General features: G+C 36.0%; 1 protein-coding gene across 3 annotated transcripts in view; it reads right to left on the minus strand.

Annotated features, from left to right (window-relative positions):
- slc4a2b (solute carrier family 4 member 2b) overlaps window positions 1-16,883 on the minus strand; it is a 43,530-nt gene that overhangs the window by 22,693 nt on the left and 3,954 nt on the right. The window contains exons 1-2 of one of the 3 annotated variants that reach the window (XM_044104555.1): window positions 10,295-10,489; window positions 5,663-5,835 (exon numbers count right to left, since the gene is read on the minus strand). In XM_044104555.1, the coding sequence (XP_043960490.1) occupies window positions 5,663-5,722 (60 nt within the window). In that variant the 5' untranslated portion in view covers window positions 5,723-5,835; window positions 10,295-10,489. Of the gene's footprint in view, window positions 1-3,828; window positions 3,987-5,662; window positions 5,836-10,294; window positions 10,490-16,883 lie in introns of those variants that run through there. The other 2 variants (XM_044104554.1, XM_044104556.1) reach the window with 2 other exon arrangements.

Consider the following 16,883-nt stretch of genomic DNA (forward strand, 5'->3'; position numbering starts at 1 on the left):
TTCATAGCTGCATGGTAATTCACTTTAAGTATATAAAAATATACTTAAACAGATTGGCTTTTGTTAATGACAAAACTACAGGGTTTTTTTTTTTAAATTTAAATTTAAACAATAAAGAAGTATATTTTTAGTAAGACTTTAGACATTAACTCAAGTAAAAGGACAAGTCTTAAACCTACAAAAGCAAAAATATTTCCGCAAGTAAAGCTTTTAATGGGTTAAAAACTGATTTAGCAATAAAATAAAAAGAACAGAAAACATTTTTCTTATCTGATTAAGTCAATTAAAAAATTGTGCTGTGTTTATTTTCACTTATATTTTGGTTTTGTAGTGGATAAATAGATATATTAGAGAGATGAGTGTGGGATTGTGGTTGAGGTAAAAAAAAGATTTTCCATAACAACAAGTTCAACCAGCAGCAGCGAGCGCAAGGTGCAGTTTGAAGAACAGCAGGTGATTTCCATCACAGCTCGCTGTTGAGGATTAAAGCAGCAAACCGCTGCAGGAACCAGGATCCGTTCTACTTCTGCTCATCACTGCATAAAGTCTGGTACCATCACAATAAGAGCATGATTATTTTAACTACAAACGCCAACAAAGTGGGACCTGCATCACTGGAAAAAGCTGGCAGGAAAGTGGAAAACCGACTGAAATGGGATGAAAATCTTAAACTGTTAATCTTTAAGAGAAAAAAAGAAATTCACATCCTTGAAAGCATTTGTGATTTTAACATATTTACCACCTGCAAAGCTGTTTGAAGAAAACATTGTATAAATTAACTTTAAATAAGATGCTCACTGGTTGATTAAGATGGAAACATTTCAAGTTAATAATCATCGGAAATTTGACACAGGCAAAAAAAAAAGGGGATTGCAACAAAATCTAAAGCAACCGTCAACTTTTGAGAGAAGGACTTAAAAATTTTAATTAAATAAAATAATTGTTTTGCTAAGTAGAAGATGTGGAAAACCCCAAAATCCAAATATTATGCAATCTCTTATTTGCACTTTGGGTCGAAAAAAACCTAAATGAATTAATTAAACAGAAAATATCACTTTTGTTTTCTCAGCAGGGAAATGTAGGAGTAGCTGCAGCAAAGTGACAGGCAAATGCAAACGAATTTATACAAAATGAATAAAAAAAAATAAACTGTTCAATAAGGACTAATCTACAAATAAATAATTTACTGAGCGATTGTTGTAAATTTCATGGATGTAATTCCATCTGAAGTGGTCCATATTATTACTGAATTAGACCAGTGCTGGGTTATAAATAAACGGATCTCAGTGTTGATGTGTTTGCACAGTGGCTGTATTGTATGCTGGAGCAACAGATTACATGCATAGTGAGGTAGTCTCAAGTCCCACTGAGTCAGCATTTAGAGTGAAACCGGGGTTGACCCGGTTGTCGCTCCACTTGTCATCGCGTCGCACCGTGTTATTTATCCGTCGCTGTGTTCCCGTCTTAACATGACACTCCCTGGAAACCTGAGCCAACTCTCTTTTTTTACTGCAGATGGCCAGAAGAATTTGCACTATGCAAGCGGATTTTAATCACTTCCCTGTTACATCATGTGGGTTTCCCTGAAAATCAGACAGCCTCATTACCAACCATTCTTTAAATTGCCTTTTATTGTAGGTTTTTAAAAAAATGTTTTTGAAGTTCACTTTAAAATCTGCCTCCAGAGCAAAGGCAGCAATAGTGGCTGTACACTGCAAAAACTTAATTTATTAAAGCATTTTCATCTAGATTCTAGTGCATACGTTTTAGTACACTTGAAATAAGACTGAACTAATTCACAAATAACGTTTCAATAAGAAATGGGAGTTTGTTTTATTCAGACAAATCCTTTTAGTTGTGCTTTTTCATCATATTTGACATAAAACAAGCTCCCATTCCAAGCTAAAAAGTTACTTGTATGTTAGTTTCATATCAAGACAATTGCACTAAAAACTAGTTAAAAGAAAAATATGATTTTGTGTTTACAGTGTAATGAGGATTTTATTTCATTAAGTATATGGACTAATATTTACCAACTACCTCTACTTAGTTATTCTTTAGGCTCCCTAAAGTGGTTAATGATGACTAAAGGACTTGGCAGAATCAGAGTATGTATCACAAAAGTGGAAATTTGAACAATTATATAAACAAAAGCTTCAACTTTGGTACAAAGTAGCCAAATATTGTGTAAACTAAGCTGCTCTGTAGCCATAAAACACATTCACCTATCAACTTTTAGCAAAAGTGAAACTGTAAGATGTTTTTTTTAGAGCAAGGGTCAAATTCCTCAAAAAAAAAAGTAGGAAGTCAAATACTATAACGGTATTTTCAGCATTAAATCTGCTCTAACTATTTGTACTTTTATGTAAAGTTACATTTACACTAGTGGTGTCCAAACGTTTTGCCCTGGAGACCAAAACTGGCAAATTTAAAACTACAGGCAGGCCACAAAATTCATTAATAAAATAATGCAAAAATTTTTGTCTTTAAAAAAAATAATTTAAAATCTGCATATAATTAAAGACCCAAAATCTTAAAAAAATAAATAAATACTTCAGACCGTTACCTTATTTAGAGAAAAACTAAATTTTTTGGGTCAACGGCTGCTTATTATGTTGGCCTAATTTTTACAGTTGTGGTCAGCATTACCATAGTAACCATGTACACAGTTTAATTTGTCCAATCCTACATACACAGATCTAAATTTTATTAGTGCAACTAATAAAATCCATCTAGAAGATATTTACGGATCAGTTTCTCACTATTAACAGTGATTTCTGGAGCAATTTTAAAAGTGTCTAAAACTAATGTCAATTTATTCTAAAATATTAATCATTTTATAGAAAAATTGTGCTCTGCTACGTTTGTTCTGATTTGTTCTTTTTGTGGATTTTCATTCTGCATTATTTGTTTGAACCGTTGCATGTTTGGACAATCATTTCCTCTGGTTTTGGATGCTGTGCAGCTGGAACCATTTTTTGAGCTTACTTTTTTTTTTACTTCCTGAGAGTTGCCGTCATACGTAGCCAAGGCAACACAGAGTCGATTTAATTTCTCTTTGGGATAAATTAAGTTGCATTTGAATTTCTTCTGCCACCAAATTTTTTTTTTTTTTTTTTTTTTTTTTTTTTTGAACTTTTTTATTCAGATTTTCCAGTGCATGTCACATCTCACACGTCTTACAGGTTACATGTACAAATACATGTTATCTTTTTTTAAAAAGGTTTTGTTTGTCCAGGGTCTTAAAGAAAAAACAAGAGAAAAAAAACAAATAAATAAATAAATAAATAAATGAGAAAAGAAAAAATAAGTAAATAAAAAAAATAAATAAAATGAAAATACAGAGGAATCTCCCGTTCATTAATCGTAATTTCCATCAGTTGGGTTTGAAATGAATGCTTGAATTGAAGACCATTTTTCTATAAAGATGTTAAATTTTCAAATCTTGATGTTTCAGCTTAGAAGAAACTGTCAACGCTTATAAATGACCAGTGTCCAAAAATGCAGAATATCTGGACAACCAGAGAAATGGACCTGGAGTGCAGAGAAAGCTGGCGAGTTCGTTCCATTTGATTAAATATGAGTTAGAGCGGTAAGCTAACAGAATGAATGATTTAAGGAAGCATGTGAACTAGAGTAAATATTAACCAGACGCAAAGTTCATAAAGAGGTTAAAGTTACCTAAATCGGGCTACATATAGACTTTGGAAGTCGGTATATTGAGGTTTTAGAATAATATCTTATAAAAAAAAGAAACTAAAAACTTAGAAACGATGCTACAGATTCACACATTAACTCAAGCATGATATAAAAAAGGGGAAAGCTCACCGTAAACGAGTACAGAAAGTCCATCAATGCCACTGAGGTTTGTTAAAAAAGCCAAAAACAAAAGTAGGAAAATTCAATTTATTTAAAACTAAAAGGTTTTCCACTTTTTGGTTGCTTGACCTAATATGATCCGATGGAGTCAAAAAACGACGTCACTTTAAGCAATTAATGCGTCTTAGAATTCAAACAGGATTATGTGAACTTAGAGCACACATTTACTGACTGAGGGAGACAATGATTAACCTGCTGGGGTCAGTGCCAAGATGACAGCCAATAACCGCCAACACACAGTCACAGAGCAAACATTTTTATCTCTACACAGCTTCTTCAACAACAGCCGTCAGATTCTGGTCCAAACATCTTAATGGGAACAAAATGCAGAAAGAGACAGATGACTGTTAGAAAAACTTGCAGAATTTTATCAATATTTTATTTAAAAAGAAAGTCTGCACATGGGGGAAAAAAATGCATTCTTTATTATTATAATTTTAGAGATTTCATGCTCTGAGAGATTTGCATTTTAAATGTGTGTGTTTTAAGACCAGGGCTAAGATTTCCAGAATGTAAACAAAACTGGAAAAAAATTGTGGGAGAAAAGGAGGATCCACTTTAAGAAGGCAAATTTTAATATGATCTCAGGCTATAGCCACTTAAGATAAATACAAATGTCCTTAAAATATTTTTCCCCATACTCCCTTTTACCATTTTTTTCCCCCCATCACTCTCTATCAGATCACCAAATATAAAATACATGTAGGACAAATAAAATGCTGCATCGGCACTCTCTTGTTTGCAGAGGTAAACTGTAGGCTGCAGATATTTTGTTTAAGCTAATCTCAGTTACCCTTTACAATCCAAGCCTATTTGCCACTATTTACATTAATGTTCATTGAGAATAAATGGCATTAAATAAATCTTTATAGTTTTAATGGGAGTCAATGCAATTTACAGAGTTTTGGTGCAGTAAAAGTCAGAATATAGTGATAATGTTTAGTTATTGAAGTTTTTCATGACCCTAAAACAATTTTCAGAGTTTGATTAAAGCGGACCAAACATAACCAATCTGAATTAACCCATAGTTGCACGGTAGAACGGGAGAGCTTTGGGAAACAAGAAAAAGTTTGAAGCAGTGGCTTTTTTGGCTCAAGACGACACTAAATCCATTTAGTTTTTGCAATGTCAGCATTTCCACACCCCCTCTACAAGCAGCGGTTCAGGAAAGATGGCAGCCTTCCTGGGAAAGCCTCAACTTGAGATCATCATAAGAGCTCCTGTGAAATGAGTATTAATCAATACAAAATTAAAAAACAACAGATCTTATTCTTGGAAAGCTTCCCTGCAGTTCCTAGAGCTCCCAAAGCTGAGAACCTACAGCAATATCAGCGTAATAGCGCTGATATAATTCAGAGTTAGTCATGAGATGAGCTTACTGAGATGAAGACCTAAAGTTGCAGTAATGAAGTGTACTTTGGCTGCTGACCAACTGCTTTCTAACGCATTACCAGGAATACTTACACAAGCTTTGTGGCCATTTATTTTACAGCTTCTTTCTATCAGCTTAACATGAAGAGGGAACGTCATTTTTTTTAAAAAAGGTGACAAATACCAACTTTCTGTGCCAAACAAAACCACGGCAGCTGAAGCAGCAAAAATCCAGCACATGGGTAAAGGGAACAGAAACCTTTGCAGCAAAATTGTCAAGCAAAACAAGCCCCAAAAACTGCTGTGAGCAGCAAGGGAGCTGCATTAATCCGCTTCATTACCAGCAGATTTTATCAAATGGGCCTAACCTCTCCCGAGTAGGGCTTCCCAACATGTTGCCGTGTAAACTTACACTGTGAACAACTGATGCAACAGCATCTGTAATTTGGTCGGGTGCGCTGGGGTTGCTCATGGCTCTGCAGGGAAAGTTGTTGTTGTTCAGGCTCTGGGAAGCTGGTTTGGACTGGTGCGGCTTTAGCCCTTCTCTTTCTCACTGGGACTCAGACAGCTTTTGGGCAGCATAACCTGGAGAAACACAAACCAACGAGACAGTATTTGTTTACGGTTAAATAATCAGGGATTTTCATGACACCTGGAATAGAAATGGTTGATGATTTTCTCCTACTATCCACTGCCTGGCCAAAAATTGATGCAACCATCTTATTGGATATTTGCATGAGGACAACAGTCTTCCATCTGTCAATTATTTAACCCCAGCTGATGCAATCCCTTTACTCTTATACCATTGAAGGTTTTACACAATGTTATGTATTGTAATCTAAAGTAATCTTTTTATTCAAAGTTGTATAACTTACATTTATACAATTATGCCTATTGTTTCTTAATACAATCACTCATTTCCATTCCTTAATCGCCTAGTGTCGCTAAAACGCTTCAAACCCAAAATTAGAAATAACTTAAAGGTTTGTCTACTCTGACACGTCAGTTGTAGAAGAAGAAATTAATATATTTTTCATGTTACTACATAGCTCAGGGTAAAGTTTTACTGAGCTTCAGTTAACATAGAAAATAAATAATGTTTGTGTCAGAGCTTTAAAAATTACATATTAGGTTACCAGATTTAAAAACATAGCACATCAAGGTAAACACTGCAGTGAATTACAATTTGCTTAGCAGGAAGATGCACACCGAACCAAGTAGCCTAGATACAAATCTAAGCCTTTTATTGCAGGCATTGCACCAGTTTTCAAATACTTTATAAGATCATTAAGCATTTAGTCAGATACGATCAAGATAACAGCACTACCGTGCAGAGAAACCATTGATAAGCAGCAGATAATGCTTCTTCCAAAGTCCACCTTCAGAAACTCTGAAGTATCTCACTAGCAACATCAATAATCACATTCCTACAGTCCAAGCGCAAAAGATCCTTTCTTTGTATTTCCAGTCTACTAAAGCAGGAGTTGCAATCAGAGCTCTTATAAACCTTCCTGGTGTCTGAACACAATTATATTAATGATCTAAATGACTGATGGGTTGAAAAAGAGGCATTAAAGCATCAATATGTAAAGAAACTCCAACCAACGTGCCAATCCCTGCACTGCAGTTCACAAGATAAAAAGGCAACAAATTAAAAAAGAGAAAGTGTTTGAGCTTGGATGTGCTTAAAGATTACTTTCTCAGTAAACCTAAACCTCACCACTCCGGAAAAGACAGAGCTCCCTACACAGGGATAAAGTTACCAAACCCTGGGATCCTGGGTAAAAGCCCTGGGAACCAGTTTATCTACCTCAGGGCAAGTCTGCAATAACACCACTAGGATAACAACGATCAGAGGCAATAATAATAACAACACGTGAAATCATCCTTCCAAGAGTCAAAAAAAAACAAAAAACTGATTTAAATGTTTCTACCTGGTTCATTCCGGCTATCAGTCGGCTGATTTAAAAAGTACCAACTGCTTCTTGTGCAACAGCTTCAAAGAACAGAGACATTGATGAGTGCAGACAGCGAATAACGACGCGAGTCGAGTAGTTAGACACGTCTTTACAGAAGCCCTGTACCTTACAAAACCAGATTTTCCCCTCAAACTTTTCCGTGCTAGATTTAGAAAGGGCATTGAATGGTTTGGGGAAAAACCTTGTTTCTGAGAGGAAGCAAGTTTGAAAACAGGAAGGAGGTAAATGCATCAGAGTCAGACCTCTGAGGAATTTTAAAATCTGGAATTCCTTCTTGGATCGGTCACATTTGACAGAACAGAAAGAGAAAGGCATACATGAGTAAAAAGTCACAAGTACACAAAGAAGTAACTTTAGACAGTAGTGGAAAATGCAGATTCTGTGGACTTCCTGTTTTAAGATATTAAGTCAGAAGTCATGGATTGAATGCCAAGTTAATCTTCAGAAAATGTTAGATACAACACAATAGATATAGTTAAAGATGACCTATTACGGTTCTGCCTAGTTCTACCCAGAATGAACTTTTTTAGGGCCTCTTGTTAATTTAAATCCAATTAAGCTGCTGCTTCACTTGTGTGAAAATGGCTGCAAACAGATGTGCAACTTGCTTCGAAAAGCAGAAGTGGTGGCTCCTCCACAACCAACAAGAACATAGCAAGTGGTTTCTGGATGGTTACTTGACAACTAAACACCTCTCATTTCCAGCAGCCATTGTACAGCGCATACAGCACCACTGTACCACTACAGCGCCTCAGGTGTTTAAAATCTTGAGCTTGTCTGATCGGAGGATATTCTTAACACATTTATCTATAATTTATAATAAAAAACCAGCAATACCAAGAAAAAAATAAACTGATATGAAATGATAAGGTCATGAGAACATAAAGTGAAAAAGGAGCCAAGAACCTCAGAGCCATAAACAAAATCTGATTAGTACGATCTACAAGGATTTCTATTCGGGAGACTTTTGCTTTAGTTGGGCTCCCACAGGGTTTACCAGACTGAACTCGTTTGAGATTATGGTCAAACCAAAACAACCTTAACTCTTTCTCCATTTCCTCTCCAAATTCTCCTTGAAAAGTCATTAGATTGTGAAGCAGCTTAAATGTACTTTGTTGTTACCCATCAAACCAGGAGTTTACATTGAAGTTAAATATCTGCAAAATGCAAACAGGTTAGCATGCCAGATACCAAGCTGCTCGAATATCCTTCACATAGTGTTCCTACTCAAAACAACAACAAATTGATTGTATTATTGATTTCCTTAATGTCTACTGGGAATACAAATGAAGGTTTTGGTAGAGAACAGAGCAGGAATGTGGCTTTGTATGAGCATTTGCAGAATATATCTAAAAAAAATTAATGTACATTTTAAAAGGTAAATAAATTGTTTTTTAAAAGTTATCAGCCAATTTCAAAGCTGAACCAAAAAATCTAAAAGTTGTAGAAATGCCCACTTGTTATCCGAAAGTAAAACTCATACGGATTGATGTCGCACCAAAACATTTAAATCAATAATTTATTTTTTGATAATTTTGTTGATCATGCCTTACAGCGAATAAAAACACAAATAGTTTTCTGAATATTAGATAACCACTTAGACCCATTTAAAAAATTTATTTTTAACTAGGAAAGTTAAGGTCAGGTTATAGTTTGCGTAATCATGCAATGTTGTCCATTGTTCAGCAGACCATCATCAATACAACCCACAATAAGGGCTAGTCACAGACGATCATTAGGAGTGCTTTGGTTTGTTAAAAAGTTGAGTGGAAGGAAGAAATGTGAAGATTGTGATAAAATCTGTTTACTTCAAGGAAATCCCAGAGTTTGTTAATCTAGTTATGGACCCCAAAAAAAGAATCAGAAGTATCAAGCTCTAGCAAATCAGAACTGGATTGTTAAATGTGCAGTGAATCCAAGTTGTGAACATTTTGATGCCAGTTTGTTGGTATGCACCTTCCTTCCTGCCTCACACTTTGACGAGTTAGGTTTTCTGTCTTGCAGTTGGAAATATTTTGCTTTCATCTCAAATTGTTTTAGTAAAACCAGAAACCTTAAACTCCCTTGTTACGCCTCAGGAAAATGATAAGAAAAAGCACGGCGGTCAGATGGCTGGACGGAGGTCATGAGCCCGGCTTGAACTCCAGACAAGCCGTCACACGTGCCTTAAGCCGGCGTTCCGGTGAAGACGCCCTGACCGGGCACGGCTTCAGTCTGCAGCTCAACACGCGAGTGCCGGCCACAGATTGCGCAGTTCTGTGCCAGTTGAATCCGACAAGAATGCGTAATTAAAGAACAACTCAATAACATGAAAATTATGGCAATAAAAAAAAAGCTGCTTTTCACTAGAAATAGACTCTTGATCGCAAAGTTCAAAACTCAACAAATGCAGGCCTTTACTTATAAAACGCAGGACAATGAGAGGGAAGAAATAAAAAATTTTGACCCTCGTAAAAACAAGACTGAGTACTTGGTTTGGATTTGTCCTGCAGACTTGGGATGTTTTTGGTTTTGCCTTTTGGAGAATTTGTTTTAATTCTTGAGACAGTTTAAAGTGAAACATAACTTGTCCTTTGGGTTTTATGTGGAACCATTAAATGCAATATTTCCTGCCCTAAAACTAATCAAATAGCAGAATAATTGGCTTAAGAAGCACTTATCTTCAAAATATACATCATTTAGACAGCAGATTAATTTTTTTAGGTCAATAAGAGAATGTTTTTGCAACTGAAGCTATTTTAGTGGCAGTGTTTTGAGTTTTTTTTCCATAATTTGTGGAGTTTATCAGTACTTGTTTACATTTTGGTCAGGTATAAAGGTACAAGCCCGACTCAGCACTCACCTCAACTCTACTGGATATTAGGAAGTCGGGATAAAAAAAACAGGAAAAAAAACAAAGTTATGGTTCATTAGGTAAACCCAGAGAGAACAGTCACCAGATGAATGATTAATCAAAATTCAAACATAATCGGAGAACAAAAAGCAGAAGGAATGCAATGCAAGGTCGAGTTAAGATGATAGAAATGACTTGGAAGCACAAAACACATCAATAATAGTATAAATACCTCAGTGTGCTTACTGCATGGAAGTCACCGCAGACATTCTAGTTTATTCTGACCGCTGCTGTGAGAGGAGCTGGTCAGACTGCAGGATGAATGCAAACAAAAAGGGGCAAAATGCAACAGAAATTCAAATACAGAGACAAAAAAAGAAATAAAAAATTCCCGTTATTAGCGTGCAGCGTCTCGCCGACCGCGTGCCGTCCGGTGTGCACCGTCAGAGCTACAGGCTGGGACTGATAACACAGCCTTCCACCTTGGGATTATGTTTCCTCTTCCAGCCTGCTGACAAGCTGCCATGTGACTCCATTCAGCACTGAGTCAGAAGCTGCTGCTCAGGCAGACGGAGTCTGATATGTGTCTGATACACAAGCTGGAGCAAATGGAGGAAATCCAACCCAAATTATTAATTTTTCTCTGTTATTAAACCTCAAAGAAGAGGCTTATTAGCAGCCCGTAAGTGTTTGGACAAATAAATAAAAATGGCGTGTTGAAAACTTTGCAACCAGTAAACTTCTAAATACCTGCAGCTCAACTATTATTTCTGCATATGAAATGTTGGACAAGCTGATCCTCCATTTACAAAATTATATTTAAAATAGGGCCGGGACTATAACACAATCATTGGTTGCATAAACTTTGTAACAGGGTAAAATCTAAAGGCATTTAGTTGCCACTTTTTTATGTGCAAAAGTCACAAGGTGGAACCGTTGTATTTACTCGTTTCTGGTACGCCGGTAAATCAACAAACGCCTAAATGATGAAATTTAACGTCATTTACTGGTTTTCACAATTGTTGACTGTATTTGTTATCTTTTTATGATGTAAATCACTTTGGACTGCCTTGTTGATGAAATGCACTAAACGGATAAACTTGATTGAAATCCGCAAACAGCAATGGAAGACAGAGCCACCATTATTTTATCCTTAAGATTAAAAATGTCAGAAGTGTTTATTGTTGATCCATTTAATAAATATATAAAAAAGCCCCCCAGAAAAAAAATAAAATAAAAAAAATCACAGATCTGAGCTGATCAAGGAAAAATTAGCCGATTACGACCTCTGATTGATCGATTGACCAATTTAAAAGAACAGAGCTGCCAAGACAGAAAGCTGTGGAGCAGAGTTTACAAAAAGTTGTGAGCAACGGTTCATAAAACCAAACAAAGATTATGTAAGTCACGGTTTCAAGTTTGCAAGGAGTCTAAAACACTGGCTTATTGCCGGATGTTACAAAATCATGCGATGCGACAACATTAGGAAATACTGCAACAATACAGGCCTTTTTGCCACTTCTGTTTCTGTGCATCCAACAATCCGTCACTTTTTTGGGCATTTTAATCTACATATGGTGTGTACGATGCAGTAGTAGGGTCTGGAGAGATACTTTAAATTATGATAATAAAATCGTAATCTTATATTAGCAGAATAAAGACAATCTTACCAGAGGAACTTTGTAAAATTAGTAGAAAAAAAGTTGTTTTTTGCTAATTTACCTGCTGGTCTGTGTGATTCTTTTGAAATGTACAGATGTTTTCACAATTGTTTCAAAGTCCTATTTCTGATCTTATCACACATCAGCATCAAATTAAGTATCTTCTATTATTAAAACCAATAGCAGAGTATAATTTCACAATATTCCTCATTTTAAATTGTTTTTCCTTTCATGTTGAAGTTCTCAAAATTACTACTAAAATTATGACTTCAATTAGCTTATTGACACCTATTCAATAAGCTAAAAATTACAATCTGCAAAGTATAAACTCTTAATTTTCTGTAAAAAACTGGGATACCTCAACATTTAATGGATTATACTACAAATCTCTCTCCAGTTCAAATAAACTCCACGTGAAAAAGCATCGACTTGTTAGTAACATTTTAAAAAGGTTACTAAAGCAAAATGGTTAGTTTTAAGACGTTAAAGAAAGGGTTAAAGAATCACTACCATGTGTGGGAGTGAATGACTTAAAGGTTCAAACACGGATCAGGACATTCAAGCACTGGTGACCTCTGATCACATGACAGTCATTTGTAAAACAATCACTTCATCTATTTATGTTGAAGGAAAAACAGTCAGCCTCTTCTGTTCGCTTGCTATTAAAAATAATTTCACACATTTATCTAGAACAATAAGCAAGATTTAAACAACAACAAAAAAATGTAAAATGGGGTAATCTCTTTAATTTGGGAAGTAAATGAAAGAAGATCGACATTCAGGAAATAATGTTTAAATAAAATATGGTTTAAAAAGAAAAAAAAAATTGCCATTGCTTACATTTAATAGTTTTAGTGTTACGAAAAAAGATTCAAAAAGGAAAAGAAAAAAAAAGCCTCAATATTCCTTAAAAATATTGAAGTCATTTAAAATAGCTTAAAAGCTCACATGTGAATCATACAGAGTGTTTTCAAGGAAGTACAGGATCTATTCTCAGAACAGCAATGACTTCCTTTTCCTGTCAAGACAAGAAACCACATAAGGCAGCAAAGATGAAGCAGACAGGTGACCAAACGGTGTGGAAAATGTTTTTTTAGAGAAACCTAGGGTGACCAGAAGTGTAACAAAAAGCCTTGGTTTAATCACCAATGGAAAATAAATGGTGAAGCCATTAAGACTGAGAATAGTCAAACCAGGCAGATAATTTTTATCCTTCTTTCATATTCTGGAGGTTTTTGAAAAGGGTCATTGTGGAAAAAACAACAACACAAACTTATTGCTAAAAAACGGCTGGGTGGTTTTATTAAAGCGTTTAGGATTTTTCATAAGCAATTGAGACACAAACCGAAGTACAAGAATTTTTGATGATACGTCCCCTGTAATGCTTTTTCTTAAATGCCCAAAACTTTAAAGACTTTCCCAGAATAATTAATAGTTCAACTACTGTTTTATTTATCTACAGAAATATCAGCCAATCACATGTTAGCACATCATATTTAAGAATCTAGCATCAATTGCATTTGACAAAACACAAAACTATGTCTACAAAGAATCAGCACTGTTACAGAGTCACTCCTAAAGTCTCAAAAGCCACCAGATTAACAGTGTTTCCCAGCGGACAAAGAACAATCCTGTGATCTAAACATTTTCCTTCTCCATGTGCCAAATAATCAAGCTCTGCATTCCACATCAGCTTTTATAAAAGTCGAACGGCCGCAGTAGGAGTCTGTGCGAGACATGATTGTTTGTCCCCAGGGACGTAGGCTCAATGTGGAGTCACATGAATGAATTGCAGGGGGTGGGAAGAAATGCATTCAAAGCCACAAGCACCTAAAAGCCACCAAGCAGACCTCAAAGTGTGGAGCTCCCCTCAGTCCAAACACTGAGCAGATAATAGCATCATCCACCATGGTCAGCTATTTGAAGAGTTGTGACTTCAGTGTGCATCATTTAATTAGTCAACAAATGATACGCTTAGTTTATACTAACCAGAACATTCTTGTATCTTTTGCAAAGTTTTATGTAGATTGAAGGTTGTGGAACCAAATTTTAGAGGGCATGTTGCCGTATTTGATCCAAACCCTTCTATGCATTCCTCCAAACTTACTACTGAAACAAAAACCTAAAATTAAAAGTCTGACTTGAACTTCTAAAGAATAGCATGCCACTTTTAGTTTTTCTGGCCTTTATCTTAAAGTGTTAACACATTTTGGAAGGGCTTCCTTGAGCTTCCTGTTATTCTTTCTCATTTCAAACATAGAAGGAAAACCAAAGCTTAACAAGCCAAACTGAGGATCAAGAATTAAATGGGGGGAAACGAATCTGGTTCAGCTTAGGACAGACTCAGGGTGGGCAAAATGCCTCAAGAAATTTTTTATTTTTTTTTTCCCCCATATCATAAATTATTTAAAAAAATTTTTTTTTAGCTTTTTCTTGAAATATATATGAACAAAATTGTATTTGTTCTTTTTCTGAACGTTGCACAACAGTCGAGCTACGAGAGTTTGTTTACTTATAAGAAAGTAGTCACAATATTAGCAGAATAAAGATGTAATTTTTAAGTTACAAGGAAAATGTAATTTGTTGAGAAAAATAAACTTTCTATTCTTTCAGAATAGACTGGCGTTTGCTCAATAGTGTCAGAGCTCTGCTACTGCTAGTAATTTGGTGCTAATTTTTCAAAACTGAAATATTTGTAGTAAAACTTACACTAAAGTACAACCTCGCAAATTAACATTTTAATTATTTTCTGTGTTTTAGTTTGCATATTGCTACTTATTTTCACAATATTAAAACTTTATTCTTCTAATAAAAAGAAATGTATTTAAAAATTTGTAGACTAGCCCTAATATTCTGTCATAGAGTTGATCCAAATTCAAACATCCTGCCGCCATCTTGTTTGACAAGATGGCGGCCCTATTTGTAATGACGTCACTCAGGACTATAGAAACTCGAGGAGTGCATTGATTAAAAATAAATAAATAGGGGCGTGCTCCGGTGGCGTAGAGGGTAGCGCGCCCCACGTTTGGAGGCCATCAGTCCTTGACGCGGCCGTCGCGGGTTCGATTCCCGGATCCAACGACATTTGCCGCATGTCTTCCCCCCTCTCCTTCCCCCTTTCCTGTCAGCCTACTGTTGAATAAGGGACACTAGAGCCCACAAAAAGACCCCCTGGCGGGGGAAAAAAATAAAATAAATAAATAAAAAATAGATATTCCAAAAATTACATCTTCAAAAGTCAAAAATGTAATAAATAAAAAAAGAAAAATCAAAACAAATATTTATCGCCCAACCCCAAGACAAACCAGACAGAAGAAACCATTGGTGCATAAAAGAAAAGAAAATTGCATATTTAAGTAAATTTCATCTGATATGTTAATTGCCCTCATGCAGTCACTTCCCATGTGACCAGATTATCTTTAGCTTGTTGCACACCTGCTCTCTAGGATTATCTGCATCTTCAGTCCATTTGCCTCAGAGTGTTTTTGGCCCAAAATAACCCAGCAGTTTAAAAGTCACCCGGTCACTTCCAGACCCTTTCAACACTCAGACATGTCCAACTCTCTGCTCAGGGACGCATCACCTTCACTCAGGATTTGGTGGCTCCCAGCTCTTCACCATGACTGTTTTCTATCTGTGAATCTCAGAGCCAACAGCTGCTCAGTCAGTCTGCGGCCATCTTTATCTCGCTCTTTGTCCCATCAGGGCGTCAAGCTGCAGCGGCTAAGACAGCACCTGTAATTTGGGAGACGAGGGGATTTAAGCTAGGAATTTTATTATGCAATGAAGCTGTTTTTTTACCCTCTACTAGAAAGATGAAAACACAATCAGAAGTCATCTATTTAATTAGGATTGCATGACTAGAGGTATAGTCATTATAATTTTATAAAGACTCAGATTTTTTTTTTTTTTTAAATTAACCGATTCTGATTCCCCTAGAATTATTTAAAACAATAAAACTATTCAATATTTATCATATTTTGAATATCTTCTGTGTCATTCCCCCCCTGTGTGGCAACTTTGAATTATCTGCTCACCTTATTTGGATTTAAAGTGACAAGAGGCCCCAAAACATCTCAAAATAGTCCGAACTAAAATCTCATTATCTAAGAGTAATTTTGTGCAAAAAAATATCATGAACATGTTTTGTATAGCCAACAGACAGATCCTGACCTGTTCAGGGAAGCATAATAGGTCATCTTTAGTTTAATAGGTAGTAAACTTCACATCATAAATGCCCTTACTTGGCATATTTAACCGTTGTTGCATGGATGAATGCAACAACGCAACAAATCATTTCATCAAAACACAGAAAAGCTTGGAGAGTTTTGATGGTGCAAAGCATTCACTGTGGTCAATGAAGCAGGAAAGAAACTAAAGCTTAGTTAATGATCTCTGTCTCGACCCCTAAAAACACAGAGACCAGTACTAATGTGACTTCACTTAGATCTCTTGTTATGTGCTGCCCAAGTTGTAAAAAAACAAGTAGAAAGAAAAACATGTTTGTCCTTCCAGTCCTTTAAATTAAGACAAAGGAACACAGCAGACAGCTCAAGGATAATGTTTTAAAGAGGTTTAAAGAAGGTGTTACGACTGGCGCGAAGTCATAACAAAACGGGAGACCATGCAGTGGTTAAAGTATATAAAAAGGAATATTTATTAACAAAAAACAACAATGGATTGTGGGTGTCTGTATCAGTGCTGTAATGCAAATGCTTGGATGTGTTGCATGAGTGAATATGGAAGTGTTGAGGTGCAAAGACAAACTCAAATGTGCAAAAGGAGGGGAGCTAAAGCCTGGCAGCAAAGCACCACAAGCATCAAGAGCAGAGGGGACACCGAAGGTGACCCAGAAGGTGGAGACGGCCAACCTTAAACACTCTGTGCTCCAAATCAACAGACCAGCAACACCTGCAAAGAGGAGGAGCACAAAGACAGACAAAAGCACCTGCAACCCAGAACCACAAGGCCCAGGGTCGTAACAGAAGGGTTAGGTTATAGAACAGAATTCCAAGCTTTGAACATCTTGCAGAAAACGGTTCAATCTGAAAAATGGAAAAAGCATGACAGAACAGGAGGAGTAGGAAAAGGAATTTCATAAGAAGAAGCTTTGCAGATTTCTGGAACTCATGTAGGGGACGCAGAATACAGAACATCCTC

The sequence above is a fragment of the Gambusia affinis genome, linkage group LG21 (assembly GCF_019740435.1).
Source record: "Gambusia affinis linkage group LG21, SWU_Gaff_1.0, whole genome shotgun sequence".
Lineage (NCBI taxonomy): Eukaryota > Metazoa > Chordata > Actinopteri > Cyprinodontiformes > Poeciliidae > Gambusia > Gambusia affinis.